General features: G+C 47.8%; 1 protein-coding gene across 1 annotated transcript in view; it reads right to left on the bottom strand.

Moving 5' to 3' along the window:
* The window catches only part of PPARA (peroxisome proliferator activated receptor alpha), a 66,557-nt gene that overhangs the window by 24,838 nt on the left and 14,755 nt on the right, over window positions 1–26,964 (bottom strand). The window contains exon 2 of the mRNA XM_047067261.1: window positions 128–363. Within this exon, the coding sequence (XP_046923217.1) occupies window positions 128–335 (208 nt within the window). The 5' untranslated portion in view covers window positions 336–363. The remainder of the gene's footprint in view (window positions 1–127; window positions 364–26,964) is intronic.

Genomic DNA, 26,964 nt, shown 5'->3' with positions numbered 1-26,964 from the left:
TTTTCCAGCTAGAGAGAACAATTTTCTCGGCAGGAAAAAAGAAAAAAACACAACAAACCAAAACCAAAACCAAAACACGAAACCAAAACATTTCTAAATAAAGCTTTTAAGGATACAGCACACTCACCTGTAATAACAGATCCATCTGATCCCGGGCCACTTCCTAAATACTGGTATTCTGTAAAGCTGAAGCTTCCGGAACTGTCCTCCCCAATGGACTGAGAAATCTCTTGGATGTTTCCCATTTCTTGCAGGAATTCTTCGGATAATGGGCTTTCCAGATCATCAGCCTCGAGGGGGGACAGGGGGCAAATCGGGCTTTCTGTGTCTACCATCTTGCTTAGATGGTTCTGGAAACGCAACCTGGGAAGACAGAGAAGTAGCTCGTGAACCATGGATATAGAAGAACACTGGTTTTCCTCCGATGAAAGCATCATACCCGAACTTATAACCTAAGGAGGGACGTCGCTAACCACCTTTTCTCAGCATGCCTTTAGATAAGCACGCTAAGGAAATGAAAATCTTTAAACACAAAATGTGTAAGGACACAAAGCCGATCCTGGTAGAATCGCTCACCTGCTACTGAGTCTACACACTGTGCTCAGCGCAATCTACTATATCCGAGCTGGACGGAAACAGCAGCGGACAGAGTCCCCACTTCCCTGAACACCGCGTTTGGTGGGGACACAGACAGTTAACAAATAAACAAATACACAGGTGGACTGTCCGATCCTGGTCCGACGGCTCATCGGATGGGGAACGGATGCTGCCTTACACGGGACGCTGCCTTGCAGATTTGGGGATAACAGGGTCTGAGAGGGGGAGGTGTGCGGAGGTCTCGGGGAAGAATGTTCCAGCAAACAAATGGCAAGTGCAAAGGCTCCATGATGGAAGCCTTCCAGGAGCGAGCAGGTCGAGGTGGCTCAGCCGAGGGGTGCAGGGCGAGTGGGGTGGCGGGGGGACACGCCGTCAGCATGTTCTCCTGGTACCCATGGGCTAATTCACGCAGGTTTTCCTAAAACATGATTGTGCACTTACGGATACATCGTAGAACTAAAAAAACCCAAACAGGCGCGTCCCTGACAAAGCCAGACTGTTTCAGCTGGCAAAAAACCAACAGAACACGCTCCAGGTGGGTGGGTCCTGTTATGAGCTGAACTGTACCCCCACCAGAATTCATATGTTGGAATCCTAACCCCCGGGACCTCAGGACGTGGCTATATTTGGAGGCAGGGTCTTAAAGAGGTGTTTATGTCAAAAGGAGGTCTTTAAAGGGGGGCCGAATCCAATCCGATTGGCGTCCTTCTAAGAAGAGGACACTTGGACACACACGAGACAGCCGGGGCGTCCGTGCGCACAGGGAAGGCAGCCGCCTACAAGCCCGGGGGAGAGGCCTCCGGAGAAGCCAGAGCCGCCAACACCCTGTTCTCGGACTTCCAGGCTCCAGCACGGTGAGAAGGAAACGCCTCCTTAAGCCACCCAGTCTGTGATGCCTCGTTCGGCCTCCCTGGCAAACGATCACGGCCACAGAGTCAAAGCAGTGCCACGTCCCGTGTCGGTTGGTTTCACACTCCTGCTCAAACGCCCAAAGCCACTTCCTGTGACCTCCGGACTGAAGTCCCCCTCCTCGACACAGCACTCGCGATCTCATGATGCGTCTCCTTCCTGATCTCGCCTCTTCGCCGTCTCCCTGTCCCCACCGTGACCCGCGGCACCGGGCCGCCACCTGGTCCACGCCTTCCCCGCACCGCTTCATTTCTGCACCTTCGTCCGAGTCCACCTGCCCAAACTGCCCTCCCCACCTCCGTCCCCCTGAGATCCCGCCCCACGACCACCCCCGGGCCTGGCGGTCAGGCGTCCTCAATGAGACGGACCAGGCGACGCTTGGTTTCTGGAACCACTTTCCCAGCTGAAGCGGTCACAGTGAGGCCCACGGCTCCCGGCACGGAGGGGACCCAAGCAGGTGCATGCCAGCAACGGCCAGGGCTCTCCGCCGAGGTGAGGATGCCGTTCCCCAGCGAACCCACAACCCACGGTACTCGCTCCCGTGAAACGCTTCCGTGAAAGTCACATCTCACCCTTGGAGTTCTGACAAGCAACCATGATGGTGACAGTCACACACGGGAAAAATCAGAGAGAATCGTTAGCCTTTCACGAGCTTTAAAAGGAAGGGACCTTCCTTCTCTGTAATCTAGGAGTGTAGATGGGGCTGTGAGTCTGTGCGGTTTTTCTACCGTATTTCGTTCCGCATTGTATCTGGAGGAAGATTTCTTCAAATGGCAAGCAAGACGGTGGGGTAAGCATTGCTTACGATGTTCTTCACCACGAAAAACTACAGTCCCTCACTTCAAGGTTTAACCATGAAGTCCAGCCTAATAAGTATGGGCTGGGCAGAGGCTGCACTGTCAGTGGGGCTGTGACCACCCCCCTCCTCGGCCCCTTCATATTCCCGGTGCTACAGGGGACAATGCAGGTGGACAGCAGCCTTTTTGTTTCCCTGCAAGTATTCTGTCTTTCCTGGCAGGAGCGTCGAAACTGGAAGAATCGATCGCGAACCGTAAGATCGTGTTAGTTTCCTTGTCGTTACATTCGGGGAGTTGGAATACTGTGGGACCTTATCATTTCACTTTTCAGTTGCTTTTAAAGCATACCTGAGATTTATTTAGGGAAACGTCCGTCTCACTGCTAATGAAGAGCTAACGAGATAAAATCCCTCCAGCGAGTGAGGCAATACCGTCCTGAACTCTGGCCAGGGGACTGGCGTTTGCACAAACCACCGCCCGCCCTTTCTGGCGTCCGGCTCGAGCAGATGAGGCTCGGCTCCTTCGAAGGCGTCCCCAGGTAGAGAGCGCAGCCCACCTGCCTGGCGGCTCTGAGCTCCAGGGCCTCCCCGCCTCCCCCGGCCCCCATCGCTGTGGCTTCTGCTCAAGAAGCAGAAATATCACGGGAAGTCTGGCTCTGAAGCCCACATAGCACAGCCACTGCCCAGTTCCTCGGAGAGCAAACCAGGTGCCAGTTAGCGTATCCTCTGCCCTAAGTGCCTTAGGAGGGGCAGGCGGGCACAACAAACGATCCGTTTTCTCCGCAGCTCCCAGTGTGGCCGACGAGGCAAGGCAGAAACGACTGGAGAAAAATCAGAGAGCGCCAGCACAACTCCAGTGGGGCTTGGGTTTCCTAGCGCAGAGAGGCTTCCGCGGAGGCCGAGAGCCCAGGAAAGGACAGCGGGGCTCCAAGCCCGGCTCCCACCAAGATGCATGTGCCCGGCCGTCCTGGCCCTCCTTCCCTGTCCCCGGGGCCTGCGGGGCTCTAAAGGCATCGTTTCGTGCCGTCCCATTTAAATGTTAGAGCTGCGCCTTGTATATCGGAAACGCCAACGTGAACGGCTAAAATTCAACTTTCAGGTCTCAGGAGCGCATTTACCAATCGGAGTATTCCTTTGGGCAGAGTATACAAAAGTGACAGAACATTAAAAGAAATGATAAGAATGAAAAGAAGGAAGGGAGGGAGGGAGGGAGGGAGGATGGAAGGGAGGGGGACAGAAAGGGAAGCAGATACGATGAGCGTTTTGTGCCGAGGGCCGCTGAAACACTGGAAGGACTGTCACATTAACTGATAACCTGTAAGCATTCGGCACATCAACAGCTCTCGCACGGCACGTTGTTGTTGTTGTTGTTGTTGTTGTTGTTTTAAAGACGAGGCTAAAATGAGTCACAAATGGCATGATGAGCTCTTACTCTGAAGCCGAGGAGGGTCCAGCCCAGGTAACTCCGGGTCCCGGCAGCCCCGCGGCTCGGTTCTGATGGGGCCCTAATTCCACGGGGCGTGAGAACGTTTGACGTGCGTCTTGAGGGTAGAGAATGGATTTTGCTAACTTTGTATCCACGCTTCTCGCACGGTCTAGCAGGAGGTGCGGGGTTTGTGTTTCTGACGCTCAGCCAAGCCTGGCACAGCAGGCGCAGTGACACCCCCAGGAACTGGGCGACAGCCCGTGAGGACGCGGCCCGCTGTGCGTCAGCACGTGTGGCCGGCCGCCACCCAGATGGCAAAATGGCAGGGCCGGTGTGTCCAAAGACAACACGACGCAAGGGCATCTAGAGCAGAAGTCAGAGTGATTCTGCGTTGGGACACTGATCAGAAATTTGCACGGTGAAGTATCATCATCCCAGGGGCTTAAAAACAAAGCACAGGGGCACCCGGGTGGCTCAGGCGGTTGAGAGTCTGACTCTTGGTTTCGGCCCACGTCGTGATCTCATCGTTTGGGAGTTCGAGCCCCGCGTGGGGCTCTGTGCTGACAGTGCAGAGCCTGCTTGGGATTTTCTTTCCCTCTCTCTCTCTGCCCCTCCCCTGTTCATGCTTTCTCTCTCTCAAAATAAATAAACTTAAAAAAACAAAAACAAAAACTTGGGGCACCGGGGTGGCTCGGTCAGTTAAGGGTCTGACTTTGGCTCAGGTTATGATCTCATGGTTCGTGAGTTCGAGCCCCGTACCCAGTTCTCTGCTGTCAGCACAGAGACTGCTTCGGATCCTGTCTTTCTTTCTCTCTGCCCCTCCCCTGCTCACAAGCACTCTCCTTCTCTCTCGTTCTCCCTCTGTGTGTGTGTGTGTGTGTGTGTGTGTGTGTGTCTCTGAAAAATAAACATTTAAAAAAAAGAAAAAGCATACAAAAGGAAAAGAAATCTCAGCCTCACAGTAAAAAACAAAGTCCCAGATCGGCAGGAAAGAGCGTGCATCACACAGGGATGTAGGGAGCTGAGCTGCGGCCCGTCAGCAACTTCCCCAGGAGGAGAGACCCGGGCGCAGAATGTGGGGTAAAGACATGAACAGACAGGTGGTCAGTCTGACTCTCCACCTTAGAAGCGACAGAGAATGTGGGAGATATTCTGCGCTGGCATAAATCAGGCGCTTCGAAGAGACAGTGAAGAAGTTTCGTTTCGTCAAATGACTGGAAATCAAAGACCCAGGAGGGATCAGGTCCTCGTTGGCTCCTGGGGCTGTGACTGTGTACAATCTTTCTCTGTGTCGCTACGTTAGTAATGGAGTTTCTTGGACCTTCGAGGCCCTTCGTAAATATTTTCTGAAATTAAGTATTAAATAATAGCTCGATATTGCCCCGACTGTCAACACATTTTTAATTTTTAATTTTAATTCTTTCAAGATCAGCTACATGTTTATTTTCGGGAATGCGACTGTAACAACGTGATGGCATTCCATTTAAACACAAAAAAACACAGTTCGTCCCCATCTGATACATCTGACAATTAAAAGCTATTTGTTTACATCTACTTTTTATTTTTAAGCATTCATTATCTTACGGTTCAAGCTTAGAAAGTTATTTTTGTACAAAGGCTAGCTGCCCTTCCCCCCGCCACCCCAAAATAAGTACTTTAAAAGATTTTGCTGTCTCTATAGTTAAGGCTGAAATAACACTGAAAAAACAAACTTGCATTTTCCTAGATCTTCTTTGCTACCATTAATTTTTGCAACCATAAAATTTACTTCCAAACTTACAAGGCTGGATATACTAATTCAACTATGACTCACTTTTTTGTACTCAGAGTCTTAGATTACGTATATGAAAGCTAATTTATTAAACCTTTGCGCACAAAGATGAACGCACCTGCATTGCAAACTTACATGAAGAATGAAGTTACAAAAAAAGTAAAAATGTTATTAAAGTTGATGTGTGTGTAAATCACTTACAAAAATCCCCCAAACGGGATAAAGTTGTTCATCCCTGATTTTCCTCGTTTGGCTGTCAGAGTTGAAATATGAATATAAAATGGTTAGAATTCAAAACATTTTTATATGCGAGGGGATTAGATACTCGAGACAAAGAACAGATGAATTTTCCCCACTCGGAACTTGTATTCGACACAAAAAGGGTCCAAATAAATAGTTACAAACATTGGACTTTTACTTTGCTACGACTTATCTTTCTGTAATCCACCTGAGTTTGTTATACTGTAAAACCCCCCTCGAATTATCACTTCATGTGCTTACCGATGTCACCTTATAGGAACCCATTTACATTTCCTTTTGCTAAATTAGGTCCGATAAGACTTCAGAATGGTAGAAAGGTTAAGGGTGGAATTTTTGTCAAAGGAGTACCATTTGCACGGCAGACAAGAGAGCCATCAGATAATTTTCCCATTTTCCACCCACTGTAATTCACTACCTTGTCAGATTCTTTATACTTTTCTGTACACCTTTTAGATCTTTAATATTTAGAGCCTCGTAGCTCAATTTGTTGGGTTAGGACTTAAAATCACATTTCAAAATAAACAAAGAAATGCTAAAAAGCCTCTGGGACCTTCACCTGGCACCAGAAGTTCAGAGAAATTGAGTAATCATTGCCGTCTGCATAATGATCAGCGAGGGCGCTCCCAAAGTCAGTAAAGAAAATGCCTCGGGAAATACATCTGAAACGGAGGAGGAGAGCACCAGGCTGTAGCAGTGGTTAAGAAGGCAGGGGCTGGCCTATTTCAATGAATGCGACCAAAAATGGGATAATTATGACTGGTTTGCACAGTGCACAGCTTTATCTGGGAACATCTAAGATCTTCCCCGGCGACGCCTGAGGCATCGGCATTTTGTAATCACAAGAATTTGGCCCATGAAAATGCGTGAGGAGCCCAATGTGGCAGAGTAGCAGTGAACCCCTAACGTCTATCTTTCGAGGCGCAAGAAGAATGTTCCCTAACACTTCCAAGAAAACTCCTGCCAGGTTTCCACAAAGTTCACACGACATGGCAGCATTTCCCTTCACTTCAAACCCAGCAAACCTTCCCATTTTCCTGGAACGGGAATTCTCATTTTTAAATCTCATCTTACCTTTGTCGGTGGGGATACTACAATCGTTACAGGCCAGCTGTCACTTTGGACACACCGTGTGCCTGTTGCAGTGAAATCTGAGCTGAAAAGCTTGTCGCGAGAATCAACAGTCAACGGAGACGAGGTTCACGTTTTCCCAGGCAAAAGCTTTGCTCCGACGCACACAGAAGCCTGGCGACGAGGGTAACGCCGGAACGTTGACCCACCGGACGGCAGAGAAGCAACAGGGGACCCAGGGCCACCCCAGGGACAAACGGGAATGATGACATCGGGAGCAGGGGAGGGTCTGACTGGTTGTGGCCGGATGACATCAGACACGCGACAGCAAACTTTGTAAGGCCGGGCCTTCATTTTCTGAGTGAAACCGATGGTCACCTTGGGGTTGAAAGACCACGTTTTATGAACTTCAGGAAACACACGGGCATCCCTGAGCTACAAACTGGCTTAACCCTGGAGAGGGCACTGGAAGAGGCAATCTTAGCCCTGCAGGGACCCGCAGCCCCAGGGCAGAGGGTGCGGGGCCGGGAACAGGGTAGAGACGGAGACGGTAACACACGGGTTGAGCCCCAGTAACAGTCACATGCGTCGTTTGAATTTTCCCAGTACCCGGGGCTGGGCAGGCAGTATGGGTACCGTTTCCAGAGGAGAAACTCAGCAATCCAGAGAGTAAGTACCTCGCCCGGCTAGTAGGTGGGGAGATACGAACAGGATTGTCGAGGCTGTAATGTGGGGAATCTGGAGGGTCCAGAAAGGCTCCCTGAAGGCGGGACGCCCGAGCCGAATCCTGAAGGGTGGCGAGAAAGAATGACAGGGAGAGGGTAAGGGGCGTCTCTAGCGTGTGCACGGTGACCTAAAGCATCACTGAAAAACCGCTGAGACGGGCAGTACCGCCCTCTTCGAGACCTGTCGGCTCTGCGTTACTGCCTGGCTAACAACCCTGCCACGTCGTGGCTTGAAACGCAAGCGTTTTCGGTGCTCACAGTTCTGCGGGCCAGTGGGCCGGGCGGGCCAGCTGGTGGCGGCATCACGCGCGGATGGATGGCCGGTGGGGGTCGGTGCCGGCTGCTGGGTGGGCCTTTCTCAGCGCAGCGGCACCCCAAGGGTGAGGGCAGCAACTTCGAGGCCACGGGCCGCGTGGCCCAGGGCAAGCCACAAGGCGAGCTCGGACCCGAGGGATGGGGACATGAACCCTCCCCCCTGATGGGGCAAAATCTGTGCCCATCTGTGATGCAGCACGACGGGAAGCGGCAGGAGACGAGCGGCAGAAGCAGGAGAGGCCAGTGGTGACGGTGGAAGGGGTGTGGTCCTGTGCCTCGAGGCGACAGGACTCAGGGCAGGGTGCTGGCCAGCAGGGGGGCCTGGCGACACTTGCCTTAGGACTTCCTGGCAGGTGGGTGGGACCTGGTTTTAAAGGCGAGGAAGAGGGGCGCCCGGGGGGTTAAGCATCCGACTGGTCTTCAGCTCAGGTCATGATCTCAAGGTCCGTGGGATCGAGCCCTGCGTCGGGCCTGCACTGAGTGTGAGACCTGCTTGAGGTTCTCTCTCCCTCTGTCTGCTCCTTTCCCGCACTGGCTCTCTCTCTCTCTCTCTCTCAAAATAAGTAAAGGAACTTACGGGAAAAAAAAAAAAAAGCCTTAAAGAAGAAGCATCCAGAGGGCTTAGGAGGCTGTTGAGACCGTCCCCAGGAGATGTGCCCGTGCCCCTGGGAGGGAGGGCCGGAAGGACAGGAAGAACCGTAACGCTGGGGGCTCACGGCAGCAGGGACGCGGGGCAGGCGCAAGGCTTGACCTACTCTCTGGCGCAGGTAACCGGGAGGATGAGGTGAGGTCCAGGAAACCCAGGACGTAAGGACAGCAGGTGTCCCTGGCGGAGGCAGAGAGATGACAAGGGCAGTCGTAGAGCAGGTACGAGGTCTCCGAGGGACACACGGGCTGGGCCCCTCAAGCCGCCTCCCCTCCCCGGGGAAGTCACAATACAGCTAGCGGGGCTCACCTCCCCTGTCCTTAGCAGCAGTCGGGGAGGACGCGAGTCCCACCCTCAGGACTGACCACATGACCACATTTCTTGGAGCCTGGGTTTCGGTACCTCTGGTCGGGGTCAATTACATCTGCCAGGCCGGTTGTTCTGAGCGTTCGCGAAACGATGGGCACGTGGCTCCTCCCCAAACAATCGCGCCCCCGGAGGCCAGACCGGGCCGCCTTCAAGTGCACTGCTCAAAATACACCCTGCAAAGCACTGAGCCGACGCCAGTCCGAAGCAGAGCGCTCGGGCCGTCCCGCCAACCTCAGAGAGACACGCAAGACCAGTTCTGAAGAAAAAAGTCCCTTTATCTTTCACTTCGAGGGGACGCCTCACTGGAAGTCCAAATTTGCTCAAGGTCTAGAGCAAGGAGAACGAGGGTTACTTCAGGCAACCTCAACATCCCAGGGGTTAACGCCGGTTTGGTGATCTCGGGAAGGTGATGAGAAGGTGGGTCTCGTTTTCAACCGTTCCCCTTGGACTTCCCTCCAGGTTCCAGACTAAGGCCATGGTATTGAGTTTGGCCGGCGGACAAGTTCTGGACGTGCCTCCGTTTCTTCAAAGCCCAGGGAAAAGCAGCATCGGAAGAGCAGAGCAGGGTTCTGGGCTAAGGGAACTTCCCGGCATGGAAAATGCCAGAAGCTTTCGATGAGGGCAAAGCCTCTCCAGCAACGCTCTGGGCGCCCAGCGCCCCCCTCGCCCGTGGTCCGTCGGCAGCCCTTCCGCACTCAGAAGAATGACTTTATCAACATGGGTCCACCTGTCTGCAGGGTGAGAACCACATCTACAGCTTCGTCATTAACGCAACATAACGAAATCAGTAAGTTCGTCTTCAGGGTTTTCTGCCTGACCAAGGGAGGGATGCCTGCTCGTTCTCATTCTGTGTTCTGCTCTATGGCAGGTTAGACAAAAGGAGGGGGAAAAAAAGCCTGAATGTGGGATAGCTAACATAATACTTCCGCTGCTTTCCTCCCCCTGCGTAAGGAGACGAGGAAAAGGAAACGCTTCCTCTCTGCATCGGTTCGAGTTAGAGAACTGACATTCGACGTTAGAACTGTATTTCTTCCGTCACCGAGAGGCCGTTGTGCCTCTCGGCATCTGTGTGTGGCCTGAAACGGGCAGTTGGGAGGCAGCTGACGAGGACACTGCTCTTTATACTCTGAGGAGCTCTCAGCCATTGGGGAGGGGGTGGAAGATAAAACACGTTGACCACTAACCACCCCCGAAATACACGACGCCAGGAGGACTGTGGGAGGAGACTTTGAGGGGCCACAGAGGAGAAACCCGACGGCCATATTCAAAAAGCAAACAGGAGTCAGGCCTTCCAGAATTGGTTATTTTTTTAAGAATCCTTTTTAAAAAATTCTTTAGAGGGAGAGAGAGCATATGAGCGCGGGAGAGGGGCAGAGGGAGAGGGAGAATCTCAAGCAGGCTCCGCTCTCAGTGTGGAGCCCCACATGGGGCTCGATCCCATGACCCTTGGATCATGACCCGAGCTGAAATCAGGAGCCGGACGCTCAACCGACTGGGCCACCCAGGCGCCCCAAGCTTTGTATTAAAAGTAAATTCTGGGGGCACCAGGGTGGCTCAGTCGGTTGAGCACCCGGCTCCTGATTTCGGCTCGGGCCATGAGCTCACGGTTCACGGGATCGAGCCCCGCGTTGGGCTCCGCGCTGACAGTGCGGAGCCTGCTTGGGAGTCTCTCTCTCTCTCTCTCTCTCTCTCTCTCTCCCCCCTTCTCTCTTCTCCTCCCCCTCCCCCCTCAAAATAAAGAAATAAACATTAAAAAAAATACAAGGCGGTAATCTCATTAAGTGTACTCTTGTCCCAGTCCCGGCTGAAACCACGGCAGAAAGATTGAAACAGAAAACAAAAAAACAAACGGTGTAAAAGGATATGTCAACGGGAGCCCTGGAGGCTGGAGAGTAGGTGGGGGAAGGGCTGGGGCACAGGGTGTCAGGGCACGGCCTCCCCACACTGCAGGGGCCTGACAGGGGAGGCCAGGAGAGACCAGCAGGCCCCGGCGGGGCCCATCCCCCTCCCGGCCTGACGCGAGCGTCCCCACCCTCGGCCCGGGACCCCGGCCGGCTTTCTGGTTCCTCGCTTGGTCACACAGACAACCCCCAAGCACCAGGCTTGCTCCGAGGAAGGCCTCTGACGGGAAACACGGCAGCCAGCCGACCGGCCCATCCAGAAAAGTCGACGTGGAGGAAACAGCATACAGGAGGAAGAAAACGACAAAACCAGGGGAACCGTTTCTCACAGCCCCGGAAAGAGAAGCCACCGCCCTCGTCGAAAGAGAACGTGCCACAAAAAGGAATGTTCAGAGAACAGAAAGCTCCCTTGGGAATTCAAGAAGCCCACCATCACAGACTTAATCAAGAGCTGTAGGAGGGAGGCCTCGGTCTCCCAGAAGGAAGTGGGGGGCAGGGAGGGAGAGACAAAGGAGAAAGGCAGGCAGGAGCCCAGGGGAGGCACGAGAGCGGAGGACATTCGCCGCCAATGAACTCAGGAACATGTCTCAGAAATGAAGGCCCTGGAAGGGTCCACCGGGTTCCCAACAATGGGCACATACGGACCCACAACAAGGCACATCACCGGGGACAAAGAGAAGGATCCCACAGGCTTTTGGAAGAGGGAAGACAGTCACATGCAAAAGATCACACACCAGACGCGTCCGTCTGGGGTCCTCAAGAGAGCGCTGGGGGCGGAAGTAAGGCCCCAGACCTTTAGAACGCGGAAGAAAAATTACTTCTGACGCCTTACTAAATATTCAGGTAAGCCATCCACCGGGTGGGCGGGCAGAAAAGTTCCCTTTTATTCTCTTCGTGCGGTGACTGTGTCTCTGGGACTCTAGACTCTTCTCCCTCCGTGATGCTCGGTATTTGTCTCGTGTTGGGGGTAATTCTTGCGGAACGTGGGTTTTCCCAGAGGCCTGGGGTTTACCTCTGCCTGGCCCGCTCACTCGTGGTGGGGCAGCAAACGTTTCTTGTATGCATCATGTCGTCACGGTTTTACAGAGCTCCGTGGGTCAACTCCAGGACCTGGTCACGGCTGGCCATGATTCCAGGCACAACACCGCCACCGATCAGATGCCGACATTGCTGAGGATGGCCGTAACGCTTCTCGAATCCTCATCGCCCGCCAAGGAACGTGTGGCCTCATTTCAATCTTAAAACACCCCCATGAGGTGGGCACTATTAATATGCTCACTTTACTGATAAGGACCCTGCAGTACAGACAGGTGAAAGGACACGCTGGGGGTCACAGAACCAGCGGGGCCGGGGTATGAGCCCAGACAGGCAGCCTTGGGTTTCTGCTCGTGAGGGCCATGGAACCACCCTCTAACGTTCAACCCAACTATGAGCAGTTTAGGGATCTGATAATCCGGTTTCTGATTACCGGCGAGTAGTCAATCCCAGTTCGTCCGTGCGGAGCACAAGCTCCGCCGTGTGAATAGCGTCCTTTGCCAGAGTCCTTAGTAAAGTTGGGAGGTGAGGAAAAAACCCCACAAAAACCCAGCGTTGTTCTGATTTGTTTTTATTTTTTAAATTGTATTTATTTTTTGGAAGCAGGCTTCGCGCCCAGCGTGGGGCTTGAACTCATGACCCGGAGATGGAGGCCTGAGCTGAGATCAAGAGTCAGATGCTTAAATGACTGAGCCACCCGGGCGCCCCTAAGTCGTTTTTACAATAAAGACTGGAGGTTTCCGCTAAAGGCAAAACGAAACGGAGGGACTACCGGCATCCCCAGTTCTTACGCTGCTAAATGCCTGCATAGCTAGTGAGAACGGTCCCCTCATCCAGTAGATGGAGTCACTTCTGCGAGCACCTTCACACGGACCCCTCGAGGCTCAGAGGAAGCGTCCGAATCAAAGCGTCAGTGCCCGTGCTGACTAGGAGCTGGTTGCCTGTTCCGTTGTGCGTGTGTTTTTTTCTTTTAAGGGGGCTTTATTTGCCTGGGTGGCTCAGTTCAGCATCTGTCTTCAGCTCAGGTCACGATCTCGCGGTCCGTGGGTTCGAGCCCCGCGTCGGGCTCTGTGCGGACAGCTCGGAGCCTAGAGCCTGCTTTGGGTTCTGCGTCTCCCTCTCTCTCTCTGGCCCTCCCCCACGCATGCCCTGTCTCTCTCCATCTCTCAAAAATGAATAAACGTGAAAAAAAAATTTTAAGTGGGTGTAGTACAACGGGCATACAGTGATCTGTGCATACCTAAAGTATGTAATTTAATAAGTTTTGATATAGGTATACACCTGTGAAACCAGTATCACAGTCAAGGTAATGAACATATCCATCACCCCCAAAGTTTCCTGGTGCCCTTCTGTAATCTCTCCCTCTTGCCCTCCACACTCCCGTCCCCACCGACCTGCTTTCTGTCCCTGTATATTACATGTTTGCATTTTCTAGAGCTTTATATAAATAGAATCATATAGTATACGCACATTTTGTCTGGCTTCCTGCACTCGGCATAATTATGTCGAGATTCATTCACATTGTCGTGCATACCGATGGTTCATTTTTCTTTATTGCAAAGGAACATTCCAATGTATGGCTGGCCACCGTTTGATGATCCCTTTACCACTGATGGGTATTTGAACCATTTCCAAGTCTTGGCTACTGCAAACAAAGCAGCTATCAAAACTCACATACGGTCTCCAGATGGACATATGCTTTCTTTTCATTGGCTAAATACCTGGTCATGGGATTGCTGGATCATACGGTTAAAAAGTGTTTAACTTTTTTTTTTTTTTTTAATTTTTTTTTTTTTCAACGTTTATTTATTTTTCGGACAGAGAGAGACAGAGCATGAACGGGGGAGGGGCAGAGAGAGAGGGAGACACAGAATCGGAAACAGGCTCCAGGCTCTGAGCCATCAGCCCAGAGCCTGATGCGGGGCTCGAACTCACGGACCGCGAGATCGTGACCTGGCTGAAGTCGGACGCTTAACCGGCTGCGCCACCCAGGCGCCCCAAAAGTGTTTAACTTTTTAAAAACCGCCAACCTGTTTTCTAAAGTGTGTGTGTCATTTCACAGTCCCTCCAGCGGTGTACGAGAGCCCCAGTCCCTCCACACCATGGCCGACACTTGGTATGGACAGTCTTTCTCATCTGAGCCCTTTTAACGGGTACGTTGTGCTATCATACCACCACCGTGAAAGCTGTGAAAGTTAGCATGGGACTGTAGGTTCAATGGCACCAGGAAAGCTGTGAACATTAGCATGGGGATTGTAGCTTCAATGTGCACTGCCCTGATGACTAATCATGTGGAGCATTTTCACACTGCTATCCATACACCTTCTTTGGTGAAGTGCCTGTTCAAATCTCTTGCCCATTTCAAAAACTGGGTTGTTCAGTTTCTTATAGGTGAATCTTCAGAGTCGTTTGTTTTTTCAGCATTCTGGATACAAGTCCTTTATAGGTGTATGCTCTAGAAAGATTTTTTTCGCAGTCTGTTTTTAGTGTTTTCATTCTCCTAAAACTGTCTTTTGAAGAACAAAAAGTTTCATTCTGACGAAGTCCAATTTATCAACTTTTTCTTTCATGGATTGTGCTATTGGTGTCATATTTATAAAATCTTTGCCCAACCTAAGGTCACAAAGATTTTCTCTTGTATTTATTCTAGAAGTTTTAGAGTTTTAGATTACATTTAGGTCTATGATCTATTTTGAGTTAATTTTTGTATATGGCGTGAGATATGGACCAAAGTTCACTTGAGACACATGGATAGCCAATGGCGCTGGCACAATTTGTTGAAAAGATTGTGTCAACATAAGATTTCTCAACAGAATTGCCTTTGCACCTTTGTAAAAAATCAGTTGTTTTATTAGTAATGATTAGCTTTTCTTTTTCATTCTGTTAAAATGGTGAATTACATATATATTTTTTTACTGTTAAGCCAGCCTTGCATTCCTGGGCTGAAACTACTTAGCTATCAAATAATATTCTTTTTATATATTATTGAATCTAAGGTCCTAAAATTTTGTTGGAATTTTTGCATCTGTGTTTATAAGGGATATTAGGCTTTAGGTTTCTTTGCTTGTAATGCCTTTGTCTACTTTTGGTATCAGATAATGCAGGCCTCGTAGAATGAGCAAAGTACTGCAAAGTACTCCCACCCCTCTTTGATTTTCTGGAAGGTTTTTGTGCAGAATTGGTATTATTAATTCCTTAGATATTTGGAGAATCTACCAGTGAAGACACCTGAGCCTGGAGTTTCTTGGGGGGAGGGTTTTTAACTACAAGTTGTATCTATTTAATAGATGTATGGCTTGTCAGGTGATCCATTTCTTCTTGAGTTCAGTTTTTGGAAGTAATTTGTCCTTTTCATCTGAGTTGTCAAATGTACTGGCATATAGTCATTTATAATAGTCTCTTGTTATCCTTCTGATACCTGTAGACTCTGTAGTGATGCTGCCTCTCTTGTTCCAGACATTGGTCATCTGTGTCTTTTCTTCCTTTCCTGGATCAGCCAGGCTAGAGGTTTATCGATTTTATTGATCTTCTCAGAGAACCAGCTTTGTGTTTCATTGATCTCCTCTATTGTGTTTTGGTTTTTTTGTTCATCGATTTCCACTCTGATCTTTATTGTTTCCTTATTCCTGCTCACATTGGATTTAATTTGCTTTTCTTTGTCCAGGTTCTTAAAGTCATTGTTCGAGCCCTTTCTTCTTTTCTAACATGGGTGTTTAGCTGCCATAAATTTCCACTTAAGTGCACAGCAGTATCCCACAAATTCCCATAGGTTGCTTTTATTTTCATTCAGTCCAAAGTACTTTCTAATGTCTTTTTAAAGTTTCTTTATCAACCCATGGATTATTGGGAAGTGTGCCATTTAGTTTCCAAGTATTTGTTGGCTTTTCAGTCATGTTCATGTTATTGATTTCTAACTTAATTCCACTATAGTCAGAGAGTCTACCGTGAATGACTTAAATTTATTGAAACTTGTTTTATGACCCAGAGTATGACGTATCTTGGTAAACCTTCTACGTGCATTTGAAAACAGTGTCTATTCTGCTGTTGTCGGGTGGAATGTTCTATACATAAGGGTCAATTAGGTCAAGTTGGTGTTGTTCAAATATTCTGTATCTTTGCTGATATTCTCTGTATTTGTTCTACGAGGGGCCTCTGACTAAAACTGCACTGAAACTGCACACTTGTCTATTTCTCCTTCCAGCTCTGTCAGTTTTTGCTTCATGTATTTTAAAGCTCTGCGATTAGGTGCATAAACTTTTAGGATTGTTAAATCATTCCAATGAATTGACCCCATTGTTTTTTTTAAATATTTTTTCCTGTTCCCCACGCCTTTCCAGTTATACATATTGTAAGCTGTTTCGCCATTGTTGTTGTTCCACTGTTACTGATGCGGTTTTCATCTTTTAAAACTCTTTTTGTCCTCTATGTGTGTCATTTTATTTTTCATTGCTATGCCTTCAAGTTCATGAATCTTTTCTTTTGCAATATCGATTCTGCTATTAAATCTACCTGGTGTATTTTTAAAAATTTATTGATTTATTTTGAGAGAAACAGAGTGAGCAAGGGAGGGGCAGAGAGAGAGAGAGAGAGAGGGAGACAGAGAATCCCAAGCAGGCTCCACACTGCCAGCACAGAGCCCAACGCGGGGCTCGAAGTCATGAACCGTGAGACCATGGCCTGGGCCAAAACCAAGACTTGGATGCTTAATGGATGGAGCCACCAAGGTTCCTCTACCTGGTGTATTTTTAATCTCACATACTGTAGTTTTCAGTGTAGAAGTTCAATTTATATCTTGTGTTGTATCTACTTAACTTTTTGAATGCCTAAAATACGGTCATAAAAACTACTTTAATGTGCTTGTCTGGTAAATCTAATATCTATGTCAGTTCTGGGTAGGTTTCAAATCGTTGATCTTTTTCCCCTCATTATGGGTCCTCCCTTCCTGCTACTTTGCATGTCTAGTAATCTTTGATTAGATGTCAGGTATTTTGACTTTACTTTGTTCAGTGCTGGGTAGTTTCGTATTCCTGTAAATATTCTTGAGCTACATTCTAAGATGCAGTCACGCTACTTGGAAAAAGCCCGATTCTTTCGTATCTTATTTGTGAAGTTTGTTGGGCAGGACCACAGCAGTATGCATTCTAGTATAACCTTTCCCCACTACTGAGGCGAGATCCTTCTGAGTACCCTATCCAATTCTGTTCAAAGTATGAGGTTTTCCAGACTGGCAGGTGAAACGGGCCTGTTCCCGGCCCCATGTGAGCATCAGGCACTATTCCGGGCCCCAGCTGTTCCCTCCCATCCTCTCGGATGGCTCCTTCCCTGGCCTCCAGTACTTCTGTTCCCTGCACACACCAATCGGCACCTCAGCACATCTATAGAGATCTCTTTCTGTGCGGCCTTCTCCTCTGGCACTTTGCCCTGGGGACTCTAGACATCTCGGTCTCTCTGGACCCTCAGCTCCACCTTCTCAACTAAGGGAGTACTCCTCCTCCCCCATCATAGCCTGTCAGCTCTCAAGTCACACCCCTCACCTTGGCTGTTTGCGTCTTACAACATCAGTGCCATTCAGGGCCTGATTCCAATGTCTTGAAAAACTTGCTTCATATGCTCTGTCTGGATTTTTGGCTGCCTCAGGCAGGAGGGTAGATCAGTCCCTGCTGTTCCACCTTGGACAGCAGAGCCAATCCTTTTGACACACATAGAGTAAGTGAGTTACAAGGCCACAGCCAGTGTGTCTCCATTTTTTAAAATTCACGTCCCCTTCTGATAAATAGAAATAGCTCACATGCTCCTTTCACCTTGCTTTAACTTTTTAAGTAAATTAATGATTAGACTATACTTTCAAAATCCACCCCCTCCTCAGAATCCTGCTAAGCCTCCTTGGGTATATACCTGAGATTCTGATATATCTTGATCATAAACCTGAGATCCCGATACAAAATCCTGACTATATTCCCAGGACTCCGATTACCTCCTTGGGTCTATAGCTGAGACTCTGTCTACACCTTCTTGGGGAAGTACCTGTGATTCTGACACATCTCCTGGATAAACCCGAGATCCTGATAGAGCTCCTGTGTATATTCCCAAGATTCCGGAACATCTTCTCCTCACATAGACTCAAATTCCTGCTTGGGCTCAACACTGAGATCTATCTAAAAAATCCATATTTATCAAGAATACTTAAGATGGTTCCAAATTCACTTTGAATCTTACAGAGCATAATACTATCAAGTTTTCACATACAACATTGTCACTTCTGACATAACGTTAAGATTAACAAATGTCAAATAAATAGGAAAGGCAGAACACTAACAGACTATTGAGCAGATTATTTTAAAATGTACTAAGGTTGGGGTGCCTGGGTGGCTCAGGACATTAAGTGTCCGACTTCAGCTCAGGTGATGATCTCATGGTTTGTGGGTTCAAGCCCTGCATCAGGGTCTGTGCTGACAGCTCGGAGCCTGGAGCCTGCTTCGGATTCTGTGTCTCCCTCTCTCTCTGCCCCTCCCCTGCTCGTGCTCTGTCTGTCGCTCTCTCTCAAAAATACAGTAACATAAAAAAATAAAATGTACTAAGGCCATCAAAAAACGACAAAAGGATTCATCTACTAGGAAGACATAACAATAATAAATATGTGTGTACCAAACAATCAAGCCTTAAAATACCCTCTTGGCAACGAATAGAATTACTGGAAAGCCAGCAAGGTTATAGATATGGACAACATAAGTGACCAGTAGACTCTAACTGACATAAATAGGACACTCCATCCAACAACAGCAGAATATACTTTTTTTCTCTAAGCACCCATGGAACATTCACCAAGACAGATCATATCCTAGACGGTTAAATAAACTTCAACACATTTAAAAGAATCAAAAGTTGACAGTGTGTATATGCTAATCACAATGGAATCAAAGCAGAAATTGGTAACAAAGACAATAGGAAAACCCCTAAATATTTGAAAATTAATTAATACGCTTCTAAATAACCCGTAGATCAGGAGGAGGTCACAAAGGAAATTTAAAAATACCAAAAAATGAATGAAAAAGGAAAATGTAGAAGTACGTAAGATAAAGTAAAAGTGGTGCTGAAAGGGCGTTAAATGCTTAAATAGCATGAAGTCACTGGGGCACCTGGGTGGCTCAGTCGACTAAGTGTCCGACTTCAGCTCAGGTCATGATTTCACGGTTCGTGGGTTCGAGCCCTGCTGTCCGCGCAGAGCCTGCTTCGGATCCTCTGTCCCCCTCTCTCTCTGCCCCTCCCCTGCTTGCATACGCTCTCTCTCTCCCACTCTCTCAGAAATAAAATAAAACATTAAAAAATAGCATTAATAAAATAGCATGAAGTGCTTACAATGGAGAAGATGAAAGGCCTAAAATCAATAATCTAAATCCCTACCTCAGGAAACGAGGAAAATAATAGCAAAATAAACACAGAGGAAGCAGAAGGAAGAAAATAATAAAAGTAAGCGTAGCAATCAATGAGACTGAAATCAGGGAAACCACAAAGAAAATCAATGAAACAAAAGGCTGGTTCTTTGGGGGGAAAAAGTCAATAAAATTAATAAACCCCTGGAAATACTGACAAAAATCACAAGACAAGGTATAAATCACTGATATCAGAAATGGAACAGGATATCATTACAGATCACAACTAGTAAAAGGTTTAAAAGAAACTACTACAAATAATTTTAGGCTCATAAAATCGACAACTTGGAAGAAATGGATCAATTCCTTGCAAACCACAATCTACCAAAACTTAACTAAAATGAAATGGAAAATCTCAATAGCTCTCTAACCATTTAAAAATTCTGGCATACCGGAGTGGCTCGGTGGGTTAAGCATTGTGATTTCAGCTCAGGTGACAGTCTCACGGTTGTGAAATCGAGCCCCACGTCAGGTTCAGCGCGGAGCGTGAAGCCTGCTTGAGATTCTCTCTCTCCCTCTCTGCCCCTCCCCAGCTCATTCTCTAAGTAAATAAACTTTTTTTAAAAATTGAATTTGTGATAAAAAAAAAAAACCCTCCTGAAAAAGAAATTTCCAGACCCAGCTGGTTTTAGTAGAAAATTTTGTCAAACATTTAAAGAAGAATTAACACAATACCACTTTCCTATAATCTCTTCCAAAAAAAAAAGAGGAGAAAAATTCATTTTCATGAAGCTAGTATTGCTCTGATACCACAACCAGCAAAGCCAATACAACAACAGCAACAGACAAAAAAACCACAGACCAATATTGTGATCGTAGACATAAAAATTCTCAATAAAATACAGTATTAGCAAATCAGGGGTGCCTGGGTGGCTCAGTCGGTTAAGCGGCTGGCTCCTGATTTTGGCTCAGATCAGGATCTCACGCTTCGTGAGTTTGAGCCCTGCTTCGAACTATCAGCAGGGAGCCTGCTTGGGATTCTCTCTCCCTCTCTCTTTCTGCCCCTCCCACATGCTCTCGCTCTCTTTCTCTCAAAATAAATAAATACACTTCAAAAATATTTAACAAATGTCAGTAAATCAAATCCAAAAATCCATAAAAAGAATTATACGCAATGACCAAGTGAGATTTATTCCAGGTATTCAAGGCTGGTTTAACATTTGAAAACCAATCACTGTAATCCACCATACCAACAGACGAAAGAAGAAAAATCATATGATCATGTTAACTAACACAGAAAACATATTTTATGAAGTCTAACACCCATTCATAAAAAAATTCTTAGCAAGTTCGTAATAGAGAAGACCTATTTCAATATGATAAAGAATATCTACAAAAAACTAATATCTTACTTAATGATGGAAGCTGAATGCTTTTCCTCTAAGACCAGGAACAAGGCAAGGATGTCCACTCCTACTACACTTGGTCAACATAGCGCTGGAGGTCCTAGCCAGTGTAATAAGGCAAGAAAAGGAAATAAAAGGCATGTGGAATAAAAGGAAGAAATAAAACAGTTCTTATCTGCTGATGACACAATTGTCTAGGTAGAAAATCCCCCAGGAATCTACAAAAGACCTCTTAGAACTATAAAGTGAGTGCTTCAAGGTTATAAGATCAACACATAAAGATAAACTATATTTCTATCTAGTAACAATAAATATGAAGAAAGGAAAATTAAAAACAATGCCACTCCAAAGAAAATAAAACACTTAGGGATAAGCTTAGCAAAACATATACAGGATGTGTATACTGAATATTACAAGGTGCTGCTGAAAAACATCAAGGAGACCTAAGTAAAGAAGAAACACACCATATTCATGGGATGGGAGACTCAACACAATAAAGATGTTAATTCTCCCCAAATATGAGTTTAGTAAAATTCTATTAAAGTCCCAGCAAGATATTTTGTAGGCATAGACGAGTTTACTCTTAAATTCATATGGAAAAGCATATGCCCTAGGAGGGCTAAGATAATTATGAAAAAGAAGTATAAGGTATAAGGAAGATCTCTAGTTAATATTAAGACCTAGTCAGTAATCAAGACAGCGTGTTATTGGCGAGGGGATAGACACACAGACCAAAGGAACAGATTAGAAGACCCCGAAATAGACCCACACAAATACACCCAATTGATTTTTGACAAAAAAACAAAAGCAATTCAGTAGAGGAATGACAGTCTTTCAGCAAACGTGCTGGAGCAAATGGACGTCCATTAAAAAAAAAAAAAAAAAGAACCTCAATCTAACTCTCACATCTTGTACAAGAATTAACTCGAAGTGGTACATGGACATAAATGTAGCATATAAAATCATAAAACTTTTAGAAAAAACATAGCAGAAAAATTTTCAGGATCTACAGCTAACTAAAAAGTTCTTAGCCTGGATACCGGAAGCATCACCAAATAGAGAAACTGGCAAAATGGTCCTCATCAAAATGGAAAATGTTTGGTCTGTAAAAGCCTCTACGAAGAGACTAGAAGACAAGTACATTCTAGGTGGAAACATCTGCAAATCACGTAACTGACGAAGGACAAGTATCTTGAACACATAAAGAAATTTCAAAACTGAACAATAAAAAACCAAAAATCCAATTAGGACATGGGTAAAGACAGCAAGAGACATTCTACCAGAGAGGATATACAGATGATGAACCATGCACGTGAAAAGATGCTTCACATCATTAGCCACTAGGGATTTGCAGAAAACCACAGTGAGATATCACCGAACACCCATCAGAATGGCTACAATAAAAAATAGCACCCACACCAAATGCTGGTAAAGATGCAGACAAACAGGGTCACTCAGACGTTGCTGGTGGGAACGTGTAGCAGTAGAGCCACTTTGGAAAAGAGTTGGCCAATGTCTTATAAAACCAAACGCACAACTACCATATGACCCAGGAATTGCCCTCCTGGGCACTTACCCCAGTGAAATGAAAATTTACGTTCACCGAAGAACTTACACACACACCAAAGGTACAAGTGACGAGGAAAAACAAATGAGTTTGATATCAAAACTAGACATTTTTGTGCTATCAACACACCATCAGGAGCGTGAAGGCAGCTCACCAAATGGGAGAAAATATTTGTAAATCATGCATCTGGTACGACACTTGTATCCCGAGCAAAAAAAGAACTCTTACGACTCAATAAAAAGACAAATATCCCCACTTAAAGATGGGCAAGGGATTTAAATAGACATTTCTCCAAAGGAGATGTACAAATGGCCAGTAGGCCCACGAAAAGATGCCCGATGTCATTAGTCAGTAGGGAAACGCAAATCGAGATGACGGTCGGAGAGCTGTCCACGCCTGCTAGGATGGCTTTGGTCAACAAGACGCACGACAACAAGCCTTGGTGAAGGTACAGAGAAACTTGAACTCTCACACATTGCCAGTGAGACTGTAAAATGACGTAGCCGTGTGGCAAACGGTCCGGCAGGCAGTTCCTCGAGAAAGTTAAACGGAGGGCTACCACGTGACACGGCAATTCTACCTCCAGGGAAGTGAAAACATCTTCACAAAAACTTGTACACGAATGTTCATAACAGCATCATCCGTCAGAGCCCAAAAGCGAAGGCTGTCCGCACGTCCACCCACTGAGTGCTGGACCAAGAAAATGTACTGAGCACAGTGTAGGCTGTATCTATACAATATTTTCCGGCAAATAAAAAGAAATGAAGGCTGATGCATGCTATTGCACGAATGGCCCCCGGAAGCATGACGCTACCTGAAAAAAGCCAGTCGCGAAGGACCGCGTGGAGGATGCCATTCCAGTATACGCAGTACAGAGACAGAACGCAGATCCAGAGTTGCCCAGGGCTGGACGGGGCGTGGGCGGAGGAAACAGCGAATGGGGATGTGGTGTCTCTCACGGGTGATGAAAATGTTCTAAAATTAGATTGTGGTGACGGCTGTACAACCCTGTCACTATAATAATAATAAAAAAAACATGGAGTTTTTTGTGCACTTAAACCCATATGCTGTCTGGTATGCAAACTGCCTCTCAACAGAGCGATCCCAAACAAAACCAGAAGACCTGGACACCAACGTCCACAGCAGCTTTACGCATAACGCATAATAACTCGTAACTGCGAACTACCCAGATGTCTTTCCGCGGGCGAATGGTCCCACAAGCCGTGGCCCACCTGTGCCGTGGAACGCTCCAGAGCAATAAAGAGGGCGGGCACCCAACGACGTGGATGAATCTCACCAGAATCGTGCCGAGTGAAAAAAAAAGCCAATCCCAAAAGGTTACGTACTACAGGATTCATGGTATAACGCTCTTGAAACGACGGAGTAATACAAATGGAGAGCGGGTTGCCAGAGACAAGGAAGAGGTGGGCAGGAGGGATCAGTGTGGCCGTATCCGTGTGAGGGATCACGGGGTGACGAAAAACGTTCTGGGCCTTGTCGACATCAGTGCCGATGCCCCGACTGATAACCTGATTGTGATGGCGCGCTATTGTTTTGCAAGAGGAAACCGGGTCAAGAGTCCTGGGGATCTCTCTGTGTTATCTCTTACAACTATACGTGGATCTCTCATCATCTCAAAAAAAAAAACCACTTTTTTTTTTTTAAACTTTAATTAGGAGTGATTATTTTAAGACCTTGTGTTCATGTGTTCCCATCTGTGGCTTTCACAACCCAAACGGGGCAGTGCATGTAGCCGGGATACCTAATGTAGCTGCCATCTTTTGTGTTGATCTCTTCGCTCTTTAACTTTTTATTTGGAAGCAATTTCACTTGCAGGGAAGATGCACCTACGCAAAAAAACAGCACAAAGAACACCGCACTCCCTTTACCGGCATCCCCTTATAATTACCGTTCTGCCCATCGTCTCTCTCCTTTGCTTTGTCTTTATAGGCAGGGAGCCACAGAACGTGTGTGTGCACGCGCGTGTGCAAGTGCGTGTGCACGTGTCTGACGCGCAGCCCCTCCCCCTCCACACTGAACGAAGTCTGTGCTTGCAAAGAATAAGGATATTCTCTTGCACCGCCGTGCACTTATCAACGTCACTAAATTGACAGAGATACAGTACTTTAGTCTACGATTCGTGGTCAAGTTTCGCCAGCTGATCTGAGAACGCACGGGAAAGCATCCCTCCCCCCCCCCCACCCCCCCGTACGGGATCCAGTCCGGGGTCAGGTATTGAACGTTGCCGTCACGACTTCTCAATCCGAAGCCCTTCCACGGTTCTCTTTTGTCCTTAGTGACATCACACATCCCTCTCTCTTCCTGTTTTCCAACAGGAGTGGAAACGGAGTGAACAACTACTTGCCCTGAATAACCTACTCTCAGGAGGTCTCTGTGGAGAAGCAGCATTCGGTAAGACCCCCTAACTGAGGTACCCGAGGCCCCCTCCCGACGCTGGGAACTCCCACAGGCTCCGAGCCTCTCTGGCAACTTCCACGCCTTGGGTTTGGTCAACGTGCCAGCTGGAAGACCTTGCGAGGCTTTCTTGCTTGGAACTAGAGGTTCTCAGAACGACATAGCTTCAAGTCCCATTCACCATAACACAGAAGGCGGAACACAGAATTATTCTGTCTATTCCCAACTAAGAAGAGGGTGCAGAGAACCCCGCCGAAATCCACCTAACGCAGATGGGAAGCAGCTGGACGCAATTCAAACGTCTGGCTCACCCTCGTAACAGCCAACCAAGGGCCCGCGTCGGTGCAGAGCAAATGCTTCCCTAAAGAAACTTGGAGAATGCAATTTACAGAGACAAGAGCGCGAAGGGAACAGGGGCAACCTGTTTCAGGGGGGAAACACGGACTTTTCTGCTAGAACGCTCTGCATAAAAATAAGAGAGAGAAACAGGAGACTACTAAGGGTTTATTCATAAGAGCGAGTGCCGGGGATTTGAAGCAGGGGACCGTCCTGTTTCTGCGGTAACTGACTATGCACTTCTGCAGGGCGGAGGAACCTGTCAGAGCAAGGATGCCTTACGTGCAGGAGGCTCCTCCAGCCACCGTGCCAGCAAGAGGGCACATCTGAGGCCAGGGACAGCTGTCACCATGCCTTGTACCCAGCACGCCTGATACAACCTCGGTCTTTTACGTCTGCATGAAGTTACAGCTTGGGGTCCTCGGGACGCTCTGCTTTGTTTGTGGTTTGTTTTGAAGGACCGTTTTCTTCTGAAGTCACCTGCATCCATCCCACCTGCAGCCCAGCGCGGGGCATCACACCCTCCGCCTGGACTCCTGCGACAGCCTTCCAATGGCCTCCCTCGCCGCCTGCCTCCCCCTCGTGGGGTCTTGCTGCCAGGTTCATCCTCAAGTGCAGCCCTGATCGTACCACCTCCTGCTCACGGAGCACCCCCCCCCCCATGCTCATCACCTGTCTGTCCCTGCTGGAGCACCAGCTCCAGGAGGAAGGGGACTCTGTAGATTTTTGCTCACCTCACGTCTCCCCAGTGCTCGGACCCATGCCTGACATGAAGGAGCTCAGTAAATACTTGATCCTGAAGGAATCGATCTTGTCTTCGTTTCCCTTTGCAAACCCTGTACTCTGGCCAAAACAATCTACTCATCATTTGCCAGACTCAACTCGTGTTTTCCAGCTTTTATACTTTATCCTATTTCGTTGGCTGGGATGCTTCCCATTCCCACACATTTTAGGGGAAGCTCAAACATCAGTTCTTCCCCAAAGCCTTCCCAGACCCGCCTGTCTGTCCTCTGCGTCTACGCAGCTCACACCCAAGGTATTGACCATCGCCTTTCCTGCCCAAACGACCCGTAACTTCTTAAAGCAGAGTTCACATCTGCCACCGTCCTCTGCTATTCCAGGCAAGTGTTCTATAAATATTGGCTGAATGAATCTAACATTGGCACTAAATTGCAAACGTCGCTCCCTTTCTTACAAAAAAAAACCCTGAAATCATTTTAACTAACAAGCCTATGAGAGAGTGCAACTGGGGGAGGGGCAAAGAGAGGGGGACAGAGGATCTGAAGCGGGCCCTGTGCTGTCAGCACAGAGCCCGAAGTGAGGCTCGAACCCACGAAGCACGGGATCATGACCTGGGCTGAAGTCGGATGTTGAAGTGACTGAGCTACCCAGGCGCCCCCCCCCACCCCACTTTTTCCTTTTTAAGCTGGATGTCATTTAAAAAAATTGTTTCTAAGTTTATTTATTTATTTTTAGAGAGAGTGAGTGAGTGAGCGAGCAGGGAAGTGGCAGAGAGAGAAGGAGAGAGAATCCCAAGCAGGCTCCAAACTGCCAGCGTGGAGCCCGATGCGGGGCTTGAACCCACGAGCCATGAGATCATGGCCTGAGCCGAAACCAAGAGTTGGACATTTCACCGACTGAGCCACCCAGGTGCCCTGAGCTGGATGTCATTTTTAATTTCACTTTCAATTAATAGGTTTTATTATTTAGAGTAGATTTAGGTTTACAGAAAAACTGAGTGGAAAGTACAAGAGTTTCCATAATACCCCCCAACACACACACACACACTCTCGACAGTTTTCCCATTAGTAGCATCCTGGTACTTTTGTTACCATTGATGAGCCAATATCAATATATTATTATTAACTGAAGTCCATGGTTTAACTTAGGGTTCACTTTTGTTGTACATTCTGTGGGTTTGGACAAATGGCTGTCTCAGACAGACGAGTCTCACTGCCTAAAAATCCTCTATACTTTGCCTATTCATCCCTCCCTCCCCCAGCCTCCCGCGACCACCGATCCTTTGACCATCTCTACAGTTCCGCTTTCTT

This window comes from Lynx rufus, unplaced genomic scaffold (genome assembly GCF_022079265.1).
Source record: "Lynx rufus isolate CCGP_SWC_20201006 ecotype Redwood Valley unplaced genomic scaffold, mLynRuf1.p SCAF_7, whole genome shotgun sequence".
NCBI lineage: Eukaryota > Metazoa > Chordata > Mammalia > Carnivora > Felidae > Lynx > Lynx rufus.
The sequence above is the reverse complement of the archived record's forward strand: the minus strand, read 5'-3'. Positions and strand labels throughout refer to the sequence as shown.